Source organism: Arvicanthis niloticus, chromosome 28 (assembly GCF_011762505.2).
Source record: "Arvicanthis niloticus isolate mArvNil1 chromosome 28, mArvNil1.pat.X, whole genome shotgun sequence".
In the NCBI taxonomy this organism is placed as follows: Eukaryota; Metazoa; Chordata; class Mammalia; order Rodentia; family Muridae; genus Arvicanthis; species Arvicanthis niloticus.
This window is the reverse complement of record NC_133436.1, coordinates 10,322,339-10,345,538: the sequence shown is the minus strand read 5'-3', so window position 1 is coordinate 10,345,538 and position 23,200 is coordinate 10,322,339. Positions and strand designations below refer to the sequence as shown.

General features: G+C 46.7%; 1 protein-coding gene across 3 annotated transcripts in view; it reads left to right on the top strand.

Annotated features, from left to right (window-relative positions):
- The window catches only part of Zdhhc14 (zDHHC palmitoyltransferase 14), a 248,834-nt gene that overhangs the window by 201,325 nt on the left and 24,309 nt on the right, over positions 1-23,200 (top strand). For 2 of the 3 annotated variants that reach the window (XM_076926705.1, XM_076926704.1), the window contains exons 4-7: positions 8,408-8,545; positions 11,000-11,048; positions 19,512-19,614; positions 21,137-21,246. In XM_076926705.1, the coding sequence (XP_076782820.1) occupies positions 8,408-8,545; positions 11,000-11,048; positions 19,512-19,614; positions 21,137-21,246 (400 nt within the window). The remainder of the gene's footprint in view (positions 1-8,407; positions 8,546-10,999; positions 11,049-19,511; positions 19,615-21,136; positions 21,247-23,200) is intronic. The other variant, XM_076926706.1, reaches the window with a different exon arrangement.

Below are 23,200 nucleotides of genomic sequence, written 5' to 3'. Positions count from 1 at the left end.
AAGAATCGTCCAGGGAACACAGGCCAAGGAGCTAATGAGATCTCATTTGCACTAAAAGGCTGCCCTGGCAACAATATGGAGGCCACACTGAAGGGGACTTCCCAGAAGAGGTGGCGGTGGTTCTCTTAGTCAGGGTTTCTATTCCTGCACAAAGCATCATGACCAAAAAGCAAGTTGGGGAGGAAAGGGTTTATTCAGCTTACACTTCCACATTGCTGTTCATCACCAAAGGACATCAGGACAGGAACACACACAGGGCAAAAACTTGAAAGCAGGAGCTGCTACAGAGGCCATAGAGGAATGCTGCTTACTGGATTGCTTCCCCTGGCTTGCTCAGCTTGCTTTCTTATAGAACCCAGGACTCCAGCCCAAGGATGGCCCCACCCAAATTGGGCTGGGCCCTGCCATCCTTGATCACTAATTGAGAAAATGCTTTACAGCTGGATCTCATGGTGGCATTTCCTCAAGGGAGGCTCCTTTCCCTGTGATAACTCCAGCTTGTGTTATGTTGACACAAAACCAGCCAGTACAGTACAAGACACATAGGCTACAGTGAGCTTCAGAAACAGAAGGCTAGAAAAGACTAAAAATGCAATTAGGAGTTCCTGTGTTCCTGTTGACCACCCAGGTATGAGGGATAATCAGGTACAGAGAAAAAAAATGAGTATGTTCCCTCCAGTGGGTACCCAGGTGGACGGGGCACTGCAGGCTACGCAGGTAAAAGAACCAAGAAGGTGGGTGTAGAGCATAGGGCTTTGCCCCTGCTGGACAGGAGGATCAGCTAGCACAGAAGGTACCAGAACTTCACACTAAGTCCATCCTTGGGGTATTGAACTACCTTTCAGTATAGGCAGGATTAGAGCCAGGGTTAAATATCTGCACAGTTAAGCGTGTTGACACACTGTGCTCTGATTGATCTTTATCTCAGGTCTCTTTCTGCCATGTGGCAGAAGTCTTTATCACTCAAGGGATGTGCAGTGATTGTTCCTGTTTGAATCGGGGGTGGTCTGTGAAGTTCTGATGCTCCTGGGATCTAAGGTGATTTAGGTTTAGGACAATGACTAGAGAGACTTTGGGTTCCTTTGTTGGATATTGTGAGGAACAAGACATTTTGAAAGGTCGACAGTAAGATAACTTATCTCCTTTTCTCAGCCCGGAACAGGATGAAACAAGTGAGCGATCACTGTTCTTAGACTGGGTGGTCCTTGACTGATCAGGCTCACATGTAGATTCCCAGGTTCTAAAGCAGGGGAGACAGATAAAAGATGAAAGCAAAACCCCAGACTTTTGTTGTGGTTTGGTAGGGAGTCAGGGGGTTTTAGCAAAAACAACCTCTAAACAGCTGTTACAGTATGACTTGCTTCAAAATGCCAGCCTCTCCAGAACCTGCTTGTCCCTTTTCCTAGAGACGTTCATTTATTACCACTGGAGAACTGGAGTTAAAACAGATGACAAACCCAGACAGTTTGAAAAGACAAATAGATATAATTAGGCCTGACAGATGACTGGAAGGACCGTGTCACTCTCCATTAGTCAAACGCCTTTAAAACTTATGTGCAAAAGAGACCTAGCAACCTGGCCGGTGAGGGGGAAGCTGGCCAGAGCAGGTGAGACCACAGGGATGGGAAGGAGGGGGACACTCTTGAATGGGCCACACAGCTGCTCAAGGTGATGCTAAATTGTGCCATAAAGGCAGCAATTCTGTATTTACTAATTGCTTTTATATTGAAAAGATTTAGATGTCTTTTTTGTTTTGTTTTGTTTTATCTTGTTTTTTAAGAAATGGGTTTAAAAGCCAAAGAATCCTAATTTATAAGATGCTGGAGAGATGCCAAGATGGTAAATCCCATACAAGCAGTGATTAGACATGGTGCCTTTGGCCACTTAAATTTCCATCCCAAAGATATCACTAAATGTATCTGCCTTTGTAAGTGACAACATTGAGTCCCCATTGGAAGCCCTGTAACAATACTGTAAGGCTACACATTAGTTCATGGGATTTTGTTTTTCCGGCAAGTTAGATAGGATACATTTGGGGAAGGGGACTGAGAAGAGAAGGTATGGGGAGAACCCTCCTACCTGATACTTACCTGGCATCGTACACGACTCCCACCCTCAAGCTCCACAGACCCAGCTATAATGCCCACTGAGCAGCTCTGCCAGATGCCCGTGACTACATTAAAAGTCTTCACTTTCCCACTGTTCCCCTGGCTGAGAATAAGTCTCCCCTTCCCAGGTCCAAAAGATTTCTCAATGAGGGTAGATGCGTCTAGACATGGGCTTGTGTTTACTGCTGAAGAAAAGCATGTTGCCCCAGTACAGCAGCGTGCCTTGCATCCTCTTTCCTAGGATGCAAGCATTCTCCACTGGGCCAGTAGCCCACATGACCCCTGAAATGGCACAGCCAAACAGCTGTTTCAAAAAAGACAAACTGGCACATTGACCAGCAGAGAACTGGTGTCAGAGGCAGCCCCAGAAAGAGGTTCAGAATTTGGATAAACACCTGGTCCCAAGGCCACTTTCCCCAACTGTAAAATGGAACAAAAACATTGAACCATAATAACACTGAGTCTAACAACATTAGATAGTAAGAGAATTAAATGGTAAGATTCAAGCTGGAGAGATGGTTCCCTTGGTAAAGTCCTTGCCTGGTAGGCAGGAGGACTAAGCTGGGTTCCTGGCATGTATGTAAAAATGGTAGACGTGTTGGTTACGTGTTTGTAATCCCAGAGCTGGGGTTGTGGAGACAGAATTCCAAAGGGCTTTCTAGCCAGTCAGTCTAACCTCAGTGGTCACATCCAGATCTCTGAGAAACCTTGTCTTAAAAGACGGTATGGTGAACAGTGTCCCTGGGATGACACCCAAGGATGTTCTCCAACCTCCACCTACATGAAAACATGCATGCACATGTGCACATAAACACACAAGCATGCACACATATGCACTAAAAATAAATCACGATTCATGCTAAGTGCTTTGCAGTGCCTGGGTCCCGGCAAGGTGGGAGCCAACTCTGTATAAAAGCAAGAATGGTCTCAAAGTAACCACGCAGGGTGCCTTGCTGACCCTGAGTGTCAAAGTGACCATGCAGGGTGCCTTGCCAGCCCTGAGTGCAGGGGCAACTGTTAACTGCTTAGATCTGGATGGAGATAGAAGTCCTTTAGTGATGAAGACTCAGTCCTCGAATGTCTCGCTGAGCTAAATTCTCAACCGTCCCTGTAGGATTACTGTGTAACCTCTAAGGCCAGGTAATGGTGTGTGTCACTGGATCTCAATATTTGTCCTAGAACACAAAAACAAAGTACCTCACAAGGGAAAATTCTTCTGATTTTGGAAGTTTATTTAAAAAAAAAAAAAAAAGCCCGAGGTTTAAAGAAGAGCAGTTTTCCGCTTGGAATCTTTAAACACTTAACTTGGATGTAATGAACACTGAGATTAGAAGCTTCAAGCCTCCACTGCACTCGGGGCTCACAGGATCCTCAAGACGCCTGAGGGGACTAAGACTGCGTGTGCCTGTCACTCAGAGAACTAAGATTCTCCCCGGGCATGATTGGGGGCGCCTTTAATTCCAGCACTCTGGGAGGCAGAGGCCGATGGGTCTTTGTGAGTTCAAGGCCAGTCTGGAGTACAGAGTGAGTTCCAGGACAGCCAGAGCTGCATAGTGAGACCTGGTCTCAAAGAAGGAAGGGAAGAAGGGATGTGGAGAAGGAGAAAAAGGAAAAGAGAAAAGGAGTGTAAAGGAAAAAGGAAAGACTGACTTCCTACTCCAGAGCACCCATGTGGGCCACAGGCCACATCAGTACAGTACTGAATTCCACTTTGAGGCCTGACATGTTTTTGGTTTTTTGTTGTTTTGTTTTGTTGTTTTGAGACCAAGCTCCTCCATGTAGCCATGGCTGTCCTGGAACTTGCTCTGTAGACCAGGCTGCCCTCAAACTCACAGAAATCTGCCTGCCTGAGAGCCTCCTGAGTGCTGGGATTAACAGAATGCACAAGCACCACCCTGATAACCATTTTTTAAAAATTCATTTTTTTTCCTCTGGCTTCCTTCAAACACAACTTGCAAAAGCACATTTTATTCCTTGATCCAGAGACTTTCCCGTTCCTGTCCGGCTTTACTAGTGCCCCGCTATTTCTAAGGTCTCTCTCATACCCTCGCAGTTCTCCTTTTAATTAGAGAGGAGATTGTGTCTCAGCACCAAGTCTCAGATCCGGTTGGGCCACCCTTGGTATCCAGACTGCTTGCCTTTCTTGAAGCTTCCTGGGCCAAGTCACAGAGAACAGGAGAGGCAGAGGTCTGTCATCCATAACAGGAAGTCATGCTTCTAGATGGAACTATGTATCTGAAAGCTTCCTCTAATCATTCATAAATTAAGGCTGTAATGTAGGACCCTGCTTCCTTTTCTTGAGTGGTGCACCCTCAGATGGCATTCTTTCCTTACTTGGGAGCTGAGGCGGGTGATGTGGTACCCCTGCATCCTCCAGATGGAGGAGCTTTTAAATGGTGCCGCCCTGCCTCCCACAGTCAAAGGAGTTTACCCACAATTCCAGCTGGCCACCTGCTTGCCCAGTGCATTACCCAGTCCCCTGACCTCTCTGAGCATTGCTGCAGGCCAAAGCCCCTTGTATTTCCTTATGTTTGCCTCTCTCCCAGCATCTTCCCTTCAACCACCCTTGTTCAAGGCCATCAACTACCCACCAGGCATAGCCTCATTCCTAAACCCACTACAGGCACTGGAATCCATTTGTTCCCGTAAATAATGCATAAACAGTACAAGTCTCTGAGTGTGAGGGTTATAAAGATGATTAGAAATACCCTATTCTGTCCTTGGGAATCATGGGGTGGGGGTGTTAGGAGGGCAGGGTGAAAAAGAAGCAGCAGAAAGCTATCCAGGGTGTGGTCAGGATGTCCCGGGCCAGCTAACTCAGTGTTTTATAGAATGTTCTTGGGTTTCTAACCACATCACCTCTGGAGGTCCTGGTGATATATAGATATGTTCAGTCTCTTGGTAAATATCTGTTGGATTAGAGCCTGGTCCATATTTTGGTAGATGAGAACACATAAAACCCAACGTGGCTTCCAATGAAAGTGGGGCAGAGCCCATGGGACTTGCTCATTGATTGAAGTGGATGGACAGGGAAGAGTGAGGTCAGCAGTAGAGTCAGTTTCTGAGTTGGGTAGCTGGCTGGATAGCAGTCGAGAGAGGTTCATAGTTGGGAAGGAACAACAGGAAGTCTAATTGGAGAAGGCATATCTGAGACGCTAGCCAGATCTAGCAGGCATCTATCGCTGAAGGTAGGAGGTGGCCATTTTGGCATCGACAATGTACAGTTGGCTCTTGAGCCTTCAGATGAAAGATGTACCCATGCACCAAGTCCATAGTGAAGAGGAGGGGGCATGGCAAGCCTCCCTAGCTCACGGGTGGTGCAGGGGGAAACAGGAGAGATGCTGTAAGCTTGGTGTTGGGATAGAGAAGAATAGCAAGTCCCAGGCCCCTTCATGGGACCATGATACCTAATTGTAGGCTGCCAACCCGGCCAAGATGGTGCCGGCCTCGGCCTCTGGTACTGGCTACTAGTGCACTGCGCATGCGCAACTCAGTTTTGGCACCAACCCCTCCGGAACGGGGTATGCTAATGAGGTACCACAATCGAGCAGGGTATGCTAATGGGGTACCAAGATTCTGACCAATCACCCCCTCCCAGGGGGTATGCTAATGTGGCATGCTAATGAGGCACTGCAATTCTGACCAATCGCGCACCTCCATGCGCTCCCCCCACCCACCCACCCAGGGCTGAGGGTATATAAGCAGCTCGCCCTGGGCATTCGAGGTCTCTCCCTGAAAACTAAAAGAGTGCTTATACAATAAAGGCTGTTGAGAAGGATCCGGTTGTTCACATCTTCCTTGCTGGGCGAGTGGGCGCAACACCTAATTTCTACATCCACAGAGGGGCCTGGGAGCCTCAGACCCAGTAGCCACTGTGAACACTGCATCTGCAGAAGACATGAGAAGCAGTCCATGGAGAATGGCTCTGTGGGCTTGCAGTTTTAGTAGGACCTTGTCCACCAAGAGAGTTTCAACAAGCCACAGTTCTAAGGGAAATGGCTTCCAGGCCAGGCTTCGGGAGAGCCAGGCACCAAGCCCAACCCTGAAAGTGCTAGCTTCCCAGAGGCCTCCAGGAGAACACAAGACTCAACGGGTCATCCTTGGCTCCCTATCCTGCTGTCAAGAGATCTCAGCAGCATTGTCTGGCTAGATTTAAAGATTTCTGAACTAAAATTAAAAGGCCTGCCCTGTGGAAATGGGCCACACAGGGTAAAACCTTGTCCTCTGGAGGCCACTAGATGCTAACAGCTCCTCTGCACCTTGCATGTGGCTTTTGCTGAGAGCCGTTTTCCCTACCTTCCAGAAGCTCTGTCTCCATGCAGGAATTGCAGAAACAGAAACATTACTGAAGGCAGATTCTGGCCCAACATGTGTTTATCAGCTCCTGGCTTCTTCTCCCGATTCCATTTTCTACACTCAGCTGTCAAGCACAAAAGTAGTTGCCTGAAATAATAGCCTTATAGTCTTGGGGGAAATCTGGCTGGTCCAGATAGTTCCCCATCTTTTGAATCCTTCGTCCTGTGGACCTGGCGTTGTACAGGCGGTGGATGGATGACTTAGAGGAGACGACATTTGCTTGCTCAATTTTTTGAACACTTTGTTTTTAGACTCACAGGGGGGAAAAAAATGGAAAGGAAGGTACAGTTCTCATCTGCCCACCACTCCCTATGCACAACAGCTTCTCTCATCCGCATCCTTACCAGAGGAAGCACATTTGTTAGGGCTGGCAGCTCTCTGTTGACATACTGTCAGAGTCTGTGGCTTGCATTAGAGATTAGAGGTCCCGTGGTCTTGAACAAATATCCAATGGCATAATCTATTAGTACCCAGGTTTTCATGGCCCTAAAGATTCTGCACGCTCTGCCTGTGTAGCCCACCCTCCCCTAGCCACAGTGAGGCAGTTTTTATGAAGGCGCTAGCCTGCAGTGTGTGTTAATGTGGAAATCCCAGGGGCACACCATAGTAATCATTTTCCTTAACTGTCTGCATCTTATGGGCCATCAGCTCTGTCACCAGGCCACTGAGCTTGGAAATTTGTCCTGCTGTCCCTTCTTCTTGCTTATGCTGCTTGCAGTCCAGTGTCCCCTCCATTTCCTAGGCCACTACCCTTACCCAGGCATCCTCGTGCCTTTTCAACAAATGGCATGTAGGGGTTCGAGTCCATGACTAGTGTCACATGAAGCTGATCACCTTGCCCACTTCTGTCATATTTTATTTATAAAGTCACACTCGGCAGCACACTCCCTGCATGTTTTCTGAAGCCCATACAGAGAGATACAATATGGAAATTAGGTAGGCAGGGGAGCGGAGGAGAGAACCTGAGGACGGAACTAAGTTGAATGCTGAACATTCCCCGGCTCACGACAGGTGGTCTGAAGTGAGTGGGTTGTCAGGATCACACAGAACAGTTGGTCTGCATCGGAGATCAGCTGCATAGTAAGAGGAAGCACTTTGCCATTGCTCGTAAGAGGAAGTACAGACCGTAAATGCTTTGCAGACTTTGAGTGAATTCCCCCAAAATGAGAAGCCTTAGGCTTACACTTTGGCACAGTGAAGTAATGGCATATAGTGCCCAAACATAGCTTGCTGCCATTAGGAAGGACCACAGGCAGCATATACGCTAGATAAAGCATCTCCAAAGGGCTAGCCTCAGAGCCAATTGCTCTGATGCTCAACTGGTTGCCTCTGCACAGAGTCTCCCATCTCGTCATGCCTGGTTTTGCTTGTCTCTAAGACAGCATAGTGGTATCATTTTCTGTTAGGAATGTATTAATGTGTGTAACTAGTTTGTGTTAAGTGACTGTAACCGGAGTGCTAGAACAAAGAATTATCCCTCTGTCCTGCCCCAGGTCCATTATGACTCTATGACCGCTTACTATATTGGGGCCACCCAATAACATAGCCAGCCCCAGCCCCAGCGCCAGCCCTGCCCAGTCTTTGTCATCAGATGGGGTTGGCACCATTGAAGGGAAAATTGTTCTGTGAACACAAAGGTTCCTTTTGAGGACAAATCAAGTCTTTACTTCTGAGTAAGAAGTAATACTGTTTCTTTCAGTAACCATTTGCGAGGAATTCACATCTGGTGTTTCAAAACACCTGTGTTCTGTTGAAAGAATAACTATGCTCCTGAAATGTCTCCGTGTTCATAAAGACCTCTCTCAGTCGTCCATTTGGAAATACATAATCCGATATTGTTTGGTTGTATTATTGGAGTATCTTGGGAGGGAGGGGCTCCCTCGAATAAACAGATATCTTATTAATCAAATTCCATTTTTTCTTTTTTCTGCCTCTCATTTCAGAACAGTTTGATCACCACTGTCCCTGGGTAGGCAACTGTGTGGGGAAAAGAAACTACAGATTTTTTTATATGTTTATTTTATCCCTGTCCTTTCTGACAGTCTTTATATTTGCATTCGTTATCACACACGTCATCCATCGTAAGTATGCCTGGCGGAACAGGTGACGTATGTAATCATTTGCCTGACTTTGGCTTTTCTGATTTGATTCTGAGTTACTATTTCTAATCATTCCGGCTTTCTCTCTCCCTCTTCCCACCCCCCTGTCTCCTCCTCCCTTCCAGCCTGCTCCTTCTGGGCTTTGCTTTCTTCATCCCTCTATGTCCCTCCCTCTTTCCTAAACCCCATCCCTCCATTGGCAGTCTCCAGGTGATACCTGGACCAGGTTCCACTTACACTAACAAGGCATCACACTGACATGCCTGCCCTCGCCAACCTCAGTGATGTCTGCTGGGGATCCCCCGAAAGGTTCAGCCCTCTGTTTTGCACAAGAAACTACAAATATAATGATAAACATCGAATAGCTAAATCTGCTCCTAAATGACCCATGGTTTAAAAATATACATCCCTGGAGGAAGAATAAGGCTGGGGACAGATACTGGGTTTTCTCCTACACACATTATATATGTTCAAAATGCATATTCAATGAGATACTCAGTTTCCTGCCAGAGTATGAACAGTCTCTGACATATAAAGAATGTGACTCTTTTTGTTTGTTTGTTTTTTAAAGTTAAATTTCAGGGTAAGTGATTTTAATGTATTTGCATAAGAATTCGGCATTGTTTTTCATTCACCATTGTGAAGTTCATACTGAGCTGCTTGGTCTTCAAGTCATTCCCTTTCCCACAACAGGAGGATGGTGGGAAGGAAGGTAATTGGCATTGAGCTACAAACCTAGACATATAAACTTCCATTAGAGTGTCACTGTCCACCTTAGCGAGCAGCTCAGCCTCTCAGCCATGCCCCAAGTGTAAGAACCCATGAGCAAGCACTCAGCCTCACTCTGGTGTGTTTCTGGAAGTTTCTAAACAGCAGCTTTATCGGCTCCCTCTGCTGGTATGGATCTTATGAATGGAGCAGGCTAAGGCTCTGCACACTCCATTTCCCACTCCTTCTGTTTGGGAGGAGTCCATGGACGGACTGGGGAAGGAGGGGTTCCAAATGGTTCCCACTGGTCTCTAAGCAACAGTCAAGTGTAGTCATCATCTACCCAGACGACTCACAGTTCTTCTGATCTCCAGGCATTTCTGATATGAGTCTCTTGTCCGGACAGGACACAAACCTGGAATACATCCCTGAGAGTCTAAGTCAGTAGGTTTGTGGGAGAAGCTTGGTCAGAGTCCTCTCCCATGCCAGCTGGAGCTGGTGCCAAGGTGGCTTTGCAGAGACGTCCCTTTCTTGGGGCTTTTTGAATCAAAAAATGGCAAAAGCAGAGCTAGTCTGTGGATTCACGCACCAAAGCAGCAGAGAAAGAGCCAGGGGTGTTACATGTTGTTTTAAAGAAAGCGATTGTTCACGTGGGCAGAGTTAGTATCAATACTCTGCACACATACGATGCTCAGAAATAGTTTTTTTTTTTGCCTTACATTCTCTTATAAATTTTATAAACTTTCTTATGAAAAAACTTGCAAATAAATAAAAAAGACCTTTATATGGTAAGATTAACCAGGGCCCAAACTCTGTGCTGCACGATGAATCTCCACACGGTTGAAATAAGCATGACTTATAATCTCACATCCCCCAGGGAAGTTCACAATGTTTCCCTTTCATACTATCAGGTTTCCGAGCCTCGGCCCTGCAGTCCAGAGTTTTCGGGCTACTTTCCACTTGCTCGATCTTGTACATAAGCACCGGGAAAACATATCTACACACTTGTCAGTTTATCACACACTCACACACACTCATAGGCCTCACAACTCACAAGCTTTCACACTCACACCTGGTCACTTGTCGTCATGTACTTGCATGGTCGTGCACACACACACACACACACACACACACACACATACACACACAAATCAAATCTTTAAAATTTGTTTAAAGTAGGATGTCATTATATCAAACACAAAGCACAATCAGATGCAGCTTAACTCAAACTCCCCGATGTGTCCTTGCAGGATAAGGACAACACCATCACCCAAAAGGAGTCAGGAAATGAACGTTATCTGTTTATTCTGGGTAGGAATAATTACCCAGAAAGACTGTCCCTGATAGCTAAATTCCTAAGACTTCTACTGCCAAAAGTTAACAAATGTGGGCAAAACAGAAGAAACCATGTAGGATTTTGTTTTCCTGTTAAAATGAGAAGAACACAAGAGTAATCAAAAATATAATTTATGGGAGAACATACAGATACACATCTGCTTTCATTGAAAAAGAAAATAATGTCCTGCAGATGTTGGTTCTAATTCTGAATCTCCCGTCTTCTGGAAATCATGCTCTCTGGTCAGTAAACTGGGTGTCGTAAGGCCTACCAAATACAAAGATTGTTTAGTGGGCGGTGAGACACCTGCTCTTTTTATGTAGATAAGAACAGTGAGCATGGGGCAGAGGGGTTGAGTATCTGAAGAGTAAATGTTGGCTTCATTCCCACAGGTTCCCAGCAAAAGGGATTCCTCGATGCCCTTAAGGACAGTCCAGCGAGATATCCTTTCCAGTGGCTCAGTGGGACTTTGTTTGTGGAGTTGGTATTTCGCAGGCCCCTATGTTCTTTATTTAATTCTTACCTCTCTAGTCTCTGGCTTTGGCTTTTCTTCTCATAAATCACACCCTCAATCCTCCCATACAGGCATCAGGAGCCTCATGGAATACTATTTACTTGTAGATGAATGGCATCTGACCAGTGCGTCTCCGGGTGACTCACGCAGCCCTGTGTAAGCTTAAGCGCTCCTTAGTGAGAAGGCTGTGTATGGAGTTTCATCTGCCCCTCCCGCCGGGCTCCATCAGGTTAGGCTGAAGTAGAGAGTCTTCCTGATGTCACTGTGGTTAGCAGGTGCTTCTCACCTTCATGGATGCCCAGGTATGAGTCTGTTTGGGGCTTGGGGCAGCAGGTGAGGGTCCTGGGCTACTTGGGAGACTCTGGGATACTTGCAATGTTCCTCTGCAAGTGCAGTGACCTCTATTGTCCCTAGACAGAACTCTCTTTCACAAACCTGAAAGGTCAAGTCATTTAGATAAACGGGGACCATTTCCTACCCTCCCAAAGAGTGCATATATTCGTGCACCCTGGTGCTTTCAATCTTAAAAGAAACAAAAAGCCTGTGTATTAAGTGCTGTGTGGCCTTCTGCTGAGTGGGCCTAGGCTTCTGCTGATTTGTTGTGAAATCAAACAGAAGGGCCTGCTGACCTAGCTCCTCAGGACTCGGCTCTCTTTCTCCTTCACATAATGGGGCAGACTGCATTTGAACTATTTGTTGATCTCATGAGTGATTTTCAAAGGTATGTAAACGTACTTTTTTTAAAGTAAGCCATCCATGCTGCTGAGCCCCAGGATATGGAATGAACATGCGTTCGTGCGTGCGTGCGTGTGTGTGTGTGTGTGTGTGTGTGTGTGTGTGTGTGTGTAATGTATGTATGTGTGCGTGCGTGCGTGCGTGCGTGCGTAAGGGAATGGGTATTTGCACAATACACATTATCTCCTTCTGGCCCCACAGAGCACTGTGGACTGCACAGGAGGCTGGTTACCTATACATCTTCAGCAGTCAGCTGATAACTTGTTAATGGTGTCTATATGGTGGAAGGAGACTGAGGAATATTGATAACCAGCAGGGAGAGTTGAAAAATAAATTCCACTTGTCGTATCTCCGGTTAATGATCCAAAAAACCTGGAGTTAGTTACAGGTTAGCAAGTGCTGGGCTGAGCCTCGTAGATACTGGCAGGTACTCTAGGAGGAGATAACTTGTATTTTCAGACTTTTGGTGATGGCTTCAAATCTGGTCTCCTGACCATGTCCTAAACATACTTTGATGAGAAATAAAGACCCAGGCAGGGGTTTCTCATAGCAGATTTATTCTGAAAAATACCCAACTAAAAACCAATGTCACGGAAGAAGTGAGACAGGAGGGAGGCACATGTACCTCATAGCTAACCACAGCATCTCACCAGAAATGTTAAAGTAACTGATGGCAATGTTGGCCAATGACAGGCAGGACTTTAGGAGAAAAGAACCGCCCACCAGCCTCAAGGGTGTATAGGACCAGTGTGGCCCACTAAGAGTGGACAAGGAGGGAGAGAAAGAGTCACAGACAGCCTTGAATAGAAGGGACTCAGCAGGCCACACCCTAGGCAGCATCACAGATAGGTCCTCCCTTGTCTTTCCCATCTCTTCCTGCCTCCCAAGACCTTCCCACCACTTCAGAGCCTCCCTTTGACCTTTACATTAAAGAGGCTGAGACTGCAAGGGAGAGAGAGCCTCTGGTCAGTAGCCAGTGAGGTAGCTGCTCCTACCCTGCTTTTCTGAGAGCCCCCTTCTCCCTCTCAGAAAGAGATAAAGGAGAACCTAAATACACAGGACCAGACCTTTAGCATACCCAGCCCTTTGGGCTCAAACAGAGGAGAGCTACAGGCCAGCTTGTCCTGTAAAATTTCTTTGCTGAACTCCTACCTTAGTGAGCCACACCTGAGGGTCACAAGGTTGAAGACGAAGGACCCTGGCCTTTGAAGCACATTCAATTTGGAAGGGCCTGGTCTATGGTGACAAGGCAACACACGCCTGCATCCTTCTCCCTCTATGAACATCAGCAGGGCTGGGTGTGTAACATCATAGACGGTGCTTAGGTGAGGCAAAGGGCGGCTTGGTGGGAAAAGCAATGTGGTGAGAGTCATGGCCTAAGGAAGGGGGGAGTGGGGGATGAGGAGTGAGGGTGGGGGACACTTTAGCTTGTGGCTTTAGTTCCTCATGGTAGAGCTCAGTGAGGCAGGAGTCTGTGGTCAAGGTTCTTCTCATCTTTGAATAACAGGAAGCAAAACCAGGACCAGAAGCTGAGTCTGACACACACACACACCCAATGGCCTATCCCTGCGTTTTAAGCCTCAGCTTACCAAAAATTCTGTAACCTCCCCCAAAATGTGCCACTAGCTGGAAACTGAGGTATTGGAGACATTTGACCTTCAAAACATAATAGGAGGTCATACAGGTTGTGGTATCTTGGAGACAAAGGGTCACAGGAGACAAGGGAGATAGTAACATTGAATAGATTGAAGATAAATGGTGAGTTCTGAGATACACTTACCAAGAAAACTTCAGAGATTGATTTCTCTATTTCTCCTCTATTTCTCTCTCTCTCTCTCTCTCTCTCTCTCTCTCTCTCTCTCTCTCTCTCTCTCTCTCATACACACACAAACACAAAATCTTTATTACCCCACAGTAACTTTAGGGGATCCCCTTTAGTTACCTACCTATCAAACAGAAGGAGGGAAACATGGAAGCCGCATCCCACAGGAAAAGGCCACTGGTCACACATGCCAGGGAGCCATGTGGTGGACACTTCCTCCCAGTCTCCTCATATTCCCAAGGACAAAAACCCTTGGGAGCATATGCAGGGGAGACCAGGGTACCCTGGACATCCTTGAAGGATCCTCCAGAGAGGAGACCCTGCCATGCACCATCATGTCAATGTAGCGTGGCATTAACATCTCATTAAAGGGATTACAGTCATTTGTAATCATGACTTATTGTTCAGAGCTCCCCAAATCAAAAGGATTTCCTGTGGTTGGTAAATCAAGTGGTAATTGATTCAGCCTTTTCGAAGGCTTTCCCCCAGAAAGCCTCTTTATCTTCAATTTGCATTCATTTCAATGCTTGCCCGCCTGAGAGGCCTCCACAGACTAATGGGCACTGGTCGCTTTTAATGGAATTTACTAGAAGGTTGGCAGAAAGAAGGACACCATGTGGCATAGTGGGAAAATAATGAAGCATTGGCCTTTGCTGGCCTGCCCATGCTGGTAGATGCTGATGGCCGAAAGACTACAAGAAAACCAGGACAGACACCCTTAGTGTTGTATACAGCTGCACCTGTCGAGAAAAATCCAGTGATGTGCCTAATACCACCTAAGCAAGAGCCACAGTCTCCCCACACCAGCCCTGCTCCACTCAGAAAAAGAGGCCAGTGCCTTCCCGCCACCCCCAACCAATGAGAGGAAGGAAGGCCTGAAGCTTAAGCCTCCAGTTACATTACATAAGATCACAGTGTGGATAGGCAGTTGATTAAGGTTGAAAGGTCTAAAATAATCCCAGAAGAGCTATAATGGGAAGAAAGGAAGGGTTTCCTTGACCCCTCATTGTGAGGACTTCTTGTCAGTCTTCGCATGCCCTTCCATGAGGTCTTCAGGAAGTTGGAATTCATGCTCGCACGTTCTTTCTCTTTCGTTACACCTGTATGCTAACAGATAACTGGCACCTTACAAGGACCCTACGCTTTGCATCGTCCCGCAATTTGATTTTGTCTTAAAATATTGCACGGAGATAAATCTACCTCGTTCTTTTTGAACTACCTTCTAAAACCCTGTGCATAGGCAGCGTGTTCTTTGGGTGGGTATTTACGGTCCTTCCCTTATGTCCTGCTCCAAAGGTGAGATTGTAGAACCCAGTACAGTGGTACACACCTATAAACCCAACACTTGCAGGCAGCACCCATAGACAAGGAGTGGGGAGGGAGAAGGTGTGGCCAGTAGGGAAATTGACAGGAACATGTTTTTTTACCTGATGGGTTCCCAAATGCATCTTGGGAATGTTGTTGGTCCATGGTCACCTGCTTCAGAATCACACATCCATTCTCCCGACTTTGAATTCTGCCCCATCCTCATGCTGTTGAGCCATGTCTGGATTCGCCCTGCGCCCCAGTGTTGACCCTTACTCTGATGACTAGCAGTGTCTCTCTGTGCCCTCACACGGTGGTGGTTCTTGCTCAGTTTCCCACCGTTCTGGTACAACTTGTCACTAAATGGCCTCTGAAGCCCATTTGTCAGACTCTGCTTCTTAAAAGCTCTGGTTGGGATCCTGGTAACTCCCACTCTGAACTTGGAACCTTCACACACAGAAGAAGGAGGTTTGAGAGAAGGATTATGGGTAGATGAACCTGTGAAAGAGCCAATTCCCCTGTTCATTCATGCAAATTGCCACCATCATGGGTAGGTAGTCAGGTGACAGCACAGTTGTGGTTTTCTACCTCTAGGTAGAACTATCCATCTGAAGGAGACCTCCACAGTACCCGGATTATGAAGGAGTCATCCTGAAAGGTGTACCTGCTTCAGTATAGGCTGTCAGGCAGATATGGCTGCAAGCCACCAACACTGTTTATGTTTTAAACACCAAATCTTCCTGTGTTGAGTTCTCTCTAGTGAGGACTATTGAGTTCATACCTGAAGCCCCACCAAGACGTGGCCCAACACATCTTGGAAGTGGCAGAAAGAAGAGGGCCCATGTAGAGCCCCTAATATGGTCCCTCCTTGGCCATCCAGAAATCCTTGTTACTAAGGAAACCCACCAACACACATTTCACACTTGGCCAAAAAAGAATTATCTCCATCTTGGCCTCACTATCATGAGCACCAAGCCTACAGAGCTGTGGCTGCCACACGGTACTGCCACAGCTTGGGGTCTTAAAAGGGGGCCATGTGTCTCCTAGATGTCCAGGCACAGGCTTTGGTTCATTTCTGCTATGTGAGTTTTTAAAGGGGACCTGATCTCTGGGCTTCAGCCTCCTGTCTGAAATAGAGACATTAGGAAGAACCTGATCAGCATGCCTCCGTGCCTCAGTGTGTCCGCAGTAGGAAGATACTTCAAGGGGAGCGTTTTGGGTTTTTCGGTTTTTGTTTTTTATTTCTGAGATTATAAGACATTTTTTTTCTGTGCATCTTTCTAAGAAAAGGACAAGAACCCCAAGATGCTGAAGACATCGGTCAGTGGTCTCCCAGTATGAGTCTCCCCAGCCAGCATCCTTAGCCATTTTGCCTGGATCTCCACCAAGTCTCTGCATTATTTTTCCCCTTCTCCCTCCATACCCCCCACAAGCAGAGCCTGCTCCCTAGAGCACTGAGCCAGTGCTTGCCCGGCCTGCTCTTTGGGTTCACAGGGGAGATTCTAGAACCCTCTTGCAGGCCAGCATTTTTCTGAGACTTTGAACATTCTGCCCTTAGCATGAACTCTTACGAGTTTCAGGGAATTCACAGCTAGCCGCTGGCCCAAAAGGAACTGTCTGTCTTATCAGACGGATGCTGGGAGAGATGCACAAATTCTGGCAGTAGAAATGATTGTCATCCAAAGCCATCCCTGATTCAGTCAACAAACATCCAACTTCTTACTCTCAGTGGAATTTGTTTCTTCCCATTTCTATTTTTAAAAATGAGCAGAAGGGTTTTGCAACTTTTCAGAGACAAGCTCTCCCTGATCCTGGTTACAGGACAAGCCACTGGGGCCAGTGAAATACATTGTTCGAACATCCGTACCTGAATCTGAGAGCAGATATGAGGAGAGAGCTTCTTCCAGTTTCCACTCTGCCCAGTCTTATAAGAAGGGTCCCTCTGTCCCTTGAACTGGGATGAGGTCAGCCTAGGACCTAGGACTGCTGCCTCCAGCAAGAATTGGGAAAAGAAGGAACTGAAGAGACCTCTTGTGCTGGCTGTGTAGATTTCTGGTGTTCAACACCCAGTTCTGGTTTATGTTGTTGTTAGGGTCTCATGTAGCCAAGGCTGGCCTCAAAGTCATCCTGTAGCCAAGGATTGATTACCTTGGACTTCTGATCCTCTGCATCCACCTCTGGATGTACTACTAGAGCATCATAGGCATGTAGCACCATGCCTGGTTTTCTGCAATGCCAAAGACTGGATGCAGGATAATGTGGATGCAAGGTAAGCACTCACCACCTAAGATAGAACTCCAGCTCAGTTCTGTTTCTAAAGCCTCCCACCTTGGTGTCCTCAATTGTTAAGTGGAAGTGGTATTTATGAATGGGCTCTCAGGGTTGAGGAAGTCAGCTCTTGTGAAGTCTTTAACAGTGCTGACATGCCTCCAGTGACGGCAGCCATCGTTATAGAAGAGCCTGCCTGTTCCTCAAGACACATAGTCTTTCTTAGGCAGCATTATCATCTGGGTGGGACGGCAAAGTGCCTCACTTTGTCCCTGGGCATCATGTCATTTTGTGAAAGATAAACACTCACAGAAGCACTACATCCTGCTAACCAGTGAGGAAATGCTTCCAAGGCATAGAAGACATTCATATAAAATTTTGTTTTTCCAGGCTGGGGAGCTAGCTCGGTTGGCAGAGTGTTTGCCTTGCAAGCATGAGCCCCTGAGACCAGAGCCCATGAATTAAAGCTGGGCATAGTAGTGTATGCTTATAGTCCCAGTACTGTGAAAGTAAAGGCAGACAGATTCCTAAGGCTTTCTGGACACCAGCCTAGTGTGCTTAGTAAGCTTCAGGTCAGTGAGAGACCCTGTCTCAAAAAATAATTTTTTTAAAGGTGGCGGCACAGAATGGATTTCAAGGTTGGACTTTGACTTACAAAGGCATACAGGTATACCATACCCACAGAATCACTGAGACACTGAATAACGTATTCAGTTCTGTCATCTAGGAAGAATTCTTTCCAGCCTGTAATAATAACACACACAGCCCTTTCTATGTTCCTCCGTCCTTGGTTACACTAGGAAAGTACATGTTCTTCTTTACTTCCCCAGTTTGTAACTCACTGCTAGGAGAATACAAGATGTATATTTAAACCCCAGATCTGCCCCAGGACGAAATGTTTTTTTTTTTTTTTTTTTCCTGAGAAACATCTGTATCTTGTAAATAGACTCTTATAAACATTTGCGGGACAGAAAAATTTTCTCGTCCTTTCAAATTACCACATTCTTGGTTGATCAGTGCCATCTGGTGAAGGCCACACTGTTTTTTTGTTGTTGTTGTTGGTGGTGGTGGTGGTGGTGGCTTCCCCCCACTGGCCTCTCCCAGTGCCTAAGCACTGTGTCCTGTGCCAGGGTTTGGCTGTGGGGCTGGGCAGGGGTATAGCCGGTCTTTTGCTACTTTGTGAATTCTCTCTTCCACCCTTCTCCACAAAACTAGTTAAGAGAGAAAAAAAGGATACGAAGTGAAGAAAAGAGAACTCTGAATAAAGTCAAGGGTAGGAAAGTGGGGGTGTTACTGTCAGACTACTTCCTGCTCATTAGGGGCGTTGAGTTCCTTGGGACAAGTTTGATCTTGGTTGTCAGGGTATCTAATTTCTTCTTGTTTCTTCTTTGCACACGACTACTTAACCGCAACCAACAAGCAAAAACCCAACAACAGCCCACTACGCAGTGCGCCAGCATTTATATACCCTCTGAAAAGTCTCCCAGAATTCCAAACATCACCCAATTGCAGAAACTATCTGCAGCTGACAAAATCACGCCCTTGCTAGAGCAGGAGGTAAATCATAGTCAGCTGCTGTGAACAATCTGAAGTAGTCCCAATATCTCACACCTGGGATTAAAATAAAAACATGTTCTTCTATGTCTGTGTTTTTTAAAGAGGCCAAAACTCCAAAATTCTCACTACTAGAGGTCTCTAGGCAGGAACACCCCAGCCTGATTCCACACTTAGAGTCACTCTCCAGTTCATAGGCATCAGTGTTTTCTCACTCACCTCATAAGCCGTCATCTGACAGTCCACAGAAGCTACCCCATGGGAGCGGGAAGCTTGTTGGTGAGACAGTCCCCAGCATTCAGAAGCTAAACTCAAAGGGATATTTAATATTTAATCCTTTCGTCAAGGGTCTGAGGCACTGCTAGCTTCCATCCATCCTTGGTTGCATTAGATGTCAGAGAAGATGACTGTCAAAGGGGAAACTGGTCCAGAGGGGAAATGGTCCATCTGAAGAGCTAAGTGATACCCAGGGAGCCTAGCAGAATTGTGAATGTCACCCTGTACTGGGGAAGGAGGTGGCAAAAAGTGAGTGTGGCCCTGGACTGAAGGAGGAAGGTATCTGGTTGGAGAACAGGAAAGAATCAGAAGCTAGGATGAGCCCAGAACCCACCTGTGGCGTTTCAGCCCTTCACCTCCTGACATTCTGTCTCTCTGGAAACCATGAGAAGCTCCGCAATCCTTCCGTTGGTCTCCTTGACGCACCCACTGTGCTAGAGGCTGTAATATGCTTCTTCTCCGTCTGGTCCATCATTGGCCTCTCAGGCTTCCACACGTACCTGATCAGCTCCAACCAGACCACAAACGAAGATGTAAGTTCCTGACCATCACCTGTGGGTATTTGCATGGTTAGCCTTGGAGGGGGAAGAGGGTGGGAGAGATCAGGGGTCACCTTCTCCATACATCTCACCCTGGCTGTGAGAACCTAAGGGATAGAGAAGGCAGTGGACACCCTGCCGGGGTCCTACATATATGTACAGGGCATCCCTCCATCTTCCTATATTTTGCCATGATGTCAGAGAGTCATCCTAAGGTGAGCTAAGAGACGCCCAGGTCCGACCTAGAGAAGCCTCTTCAAATCCTCTTAAGTAATTTTGGAGGCAGCTATTAACACTTCCCCAACCAAAGATAGACCATGGCAGGCTGACGTCTTGGAATCTAAGTCTCCTCCTTAATAGTTCAGGTTTCTGGAGGAAATTACCCTAACGTGAAGTTGCACTTTAGAGTCCAGGAGCATCTGCCTATGCAGAATACAGGTAGAAGGGAGGGGGGAAAAAACCCAGAAAGCATAGTGTTGGAAATGATTTCCCAGCAAATGTAGTTCTCACGTGATCTTCACACTGAGATGGGTTTTTTTTTAATGCATGTTAAATGCCTCAGAACAGATCCAGTTCCTCTAAACAAAATCTAAGGAAAATAAGTGATAAGAGATTTAAAAAAAAAAAAAAAAAAAAAAAAAAAAAAAAAAAAAAAACTGCCAGAACAGCACATTCGATTTGGTAACTGTGAATACTGAAATCTGCAAAACAGAGAATTTTAACAAGAGGCTGAGTTCTCAGTCTACGTTGGCCGTTAAGGGACCCTTGCTAATGGTGTTTCGGTTAGTGTTCGCTTAATTACAACTTAGTGTTGGATAGGAACCCTTGCTCTGGATTCATGAGGGCCTGAATCTGACTCCCCAGTACCCACTGTGAAATCTGGACATAGCTACACAAGCCTGTGATCCCAGCCTTGGTAAGGGAAGCGGGAGAGGTGGGGCAGAGACAGGCACAACCTGTGAGCTCGCTGGCCAGCCAGCTGAAGCCACAAGTTTCAGGTTCGGTAAGAGACATTGTGTAGGGCAACAATGTCTCTGGGAAGTGATAGAGGACACCGGGCATCTTTTTCTGGCTTCCATATGCAAGGCACATACCCTTACATGGTCGTGTGTGTGCACCCCACACCTACTCGACACAACAATAAACAAGACTTAGGGTGCAAGCCTTGACTATGAAAAACAGAGTTTTCATTTTCCAATAGAGGAACTTCTAGTGCCAGGGTATAATCTTAAATGAGAATTTTTGTCCCCAGGGAATGTCATTCTCTCCTTAATCTAAGCTCCTGTTTGAGGCTATTTCTAACTTTTCCTATAAATGCTTGTTTTCCTCAGAAAAGGGCCTCAATTTCTCCCAGTAAATACTGTTTGTAGAGCCATGGAATCAGAGCCTGGCATGAGCTTAGCAGGTGTTCTCCTGCCCTTAGTTGTATCTTTCAGAGGCATCTCTGGGCTCAGTTAGCCAAAACTTTGGCATTGGTCCTCCAGACATTGTGTTATTAATGCTCTTTTTCTTTCAGATCAAAGGCTCTTGGTCCAATAAAAGAGGTAAAGAAAATTACAATCCCTACAGCTATGGAAACATCTTCACAAATTGCTGTGTCGCCCTGTGTGGGCCCATCTCCCCCAGGTAAGAGACAGAGAGCAGTACACTGGCCACAGATCTCAAGAGAGCAGTTCCCTTGTCTGCCTTAACACAGCTCAGAGGTGGATGCCTGGCCCCCACCTGATGGAGCTGACCACACCCACATATGACCTCCCCCCAGTTCCGCTCTCTTCAGTGTGACACTTAGATACACTCAGTGGCATAGAAGCCTGGCTTCATTTGGTAATGCTTCACTTCTTTTTGGTCTTGAGCTAAGTTTGTATCCCACGAGAAAGAAATTTTGTATATTTCAGAATAAAAAAACAGAGGCGTGTGACTCTGCTCGTTACTGGTGGACACTGAACTCCTGGGATGAACTGAGATCTGTGATTAGCACAGTTAAGGGAGCCAGAGCTGTGTGCAGGAAACAACTAGAAACCATACAGGGATAGACGCTAAAGGCTGAGGTGCAGGCTGTGGTGGTTACATAGTCCCAAGGGAGATCCAGCCAAGGTGGAGTAGGCGATGTAGGGATGGCACTGAAGATGGCATTGCTCTTGGCAGTAATTGATCTCTCTCTCTCTCTCTCTCTCTCTCTCTCTCTCTCTCTCTCTCTCTCTCTGTGTGTGTGTGTGTGTGTGTGTGTGTAGGTCTCACGGATGTGTGCTGTGGGATGCACACATGCTTTACTGTCAGCCTTGGCTAACTCTCACTAGTGAAGAAGCATAATGGGAGATGGAGAGCCCTGACGTGTGTGTGTGTGTGTGTGTGTGTGTGTGTGTGTGTCCGTGTGTGTCCAAGGCCATCCAACCACAGAGCCAGGCTGCTGTGTTCACACCGCAGTGGGACAACTGGATAACTAGAATTAGATTCTCTCCCAACTTCAGCCAGGAGCGCTAGGGGTACAGTATGGCTTTCTCCTCTTGAACTGGGGGCCTGTGGGGAACACTGTCTACTCTTTAGGGCCTCCTCTTAGGGTACAGACAGATGGGCGCAAGCAAAGCCCAGAGAAAGGGCTTGCCTTAGAGATGAGGGTCATCCCTGTCTGGTGGGTACCAGTTAGTTCTTCATGGAGAGCTCCAGATCCCACCCCCACAACCCTCCCTCAGGCCTCCTTTTTGGGGATCCTTAGGTCAGGTAATCTCTTGGAAAGCTATGAATTCCCCACCATCTTAGATTGTCTTCTGTGAGTGTGTTACGGAGTCCTAGGGTAGACTATGAAAAGGCCTTGGAGGAGAAGAGTAAAGATCCAAACCATCCTTCCCTTAACCAGAATACACACTTGAGTCCAGGAAAAAAACCTGAAAACCCCTGTATTCCATCCACATTTCTTCCTATTCCTGAATCCTGGATTTGAATGTGACGCTGCTTCTGTATTCACAGATCAAAACTTGTGATGACCCAAATGGCTCCCTTACAGCTAAGGCTGACTTAGTTTTGTGCCAGCTTGACATAAGCTAGACTCATCTGAGCGGAGGGAGTCCACCTGAGAAAATGTCTCTGTAAAGTCTGGCTATGGGCAAGCCTGTAGAGCATTTTCTTAATTTATGATTGACAGAGGAGGCCCCAGCCCATTGTGGGTGGTACCATTCCTAGGATGGAGCTCCTGGGTTCTATAAGAAAGCAGTTGAGTTAGTAGTGTTGAGCAATCCAGTAAGAAGCGCCCCTCCATGGTGCCTGCCTCCAGGTTCCTGCCCTGTTTGAGTTCCTGTCCTGACTTCCTTTGATGATGAACAGTGTGATATGGAATTGTAAGATGCATAAACCCTTTTCTCTCCAAATTTTTTTGGTCATGGTGTCTCATTTCACCAGTAGTAACCCTGACTAAGACAAGTTGGTACCATGCTTATTGCCATGACAGACCTGACCATGTTGTTTTGGGGAGGATTATGGAAGGAATTTGGAATTTTATGCAGGAAAAGGCCATTGAGTGTTCAGTGCTTGGTGAGCTGTTCTGTGGGAGCTTGGATGGTAAGGATGTTGAGGGCCTCACAGAAGA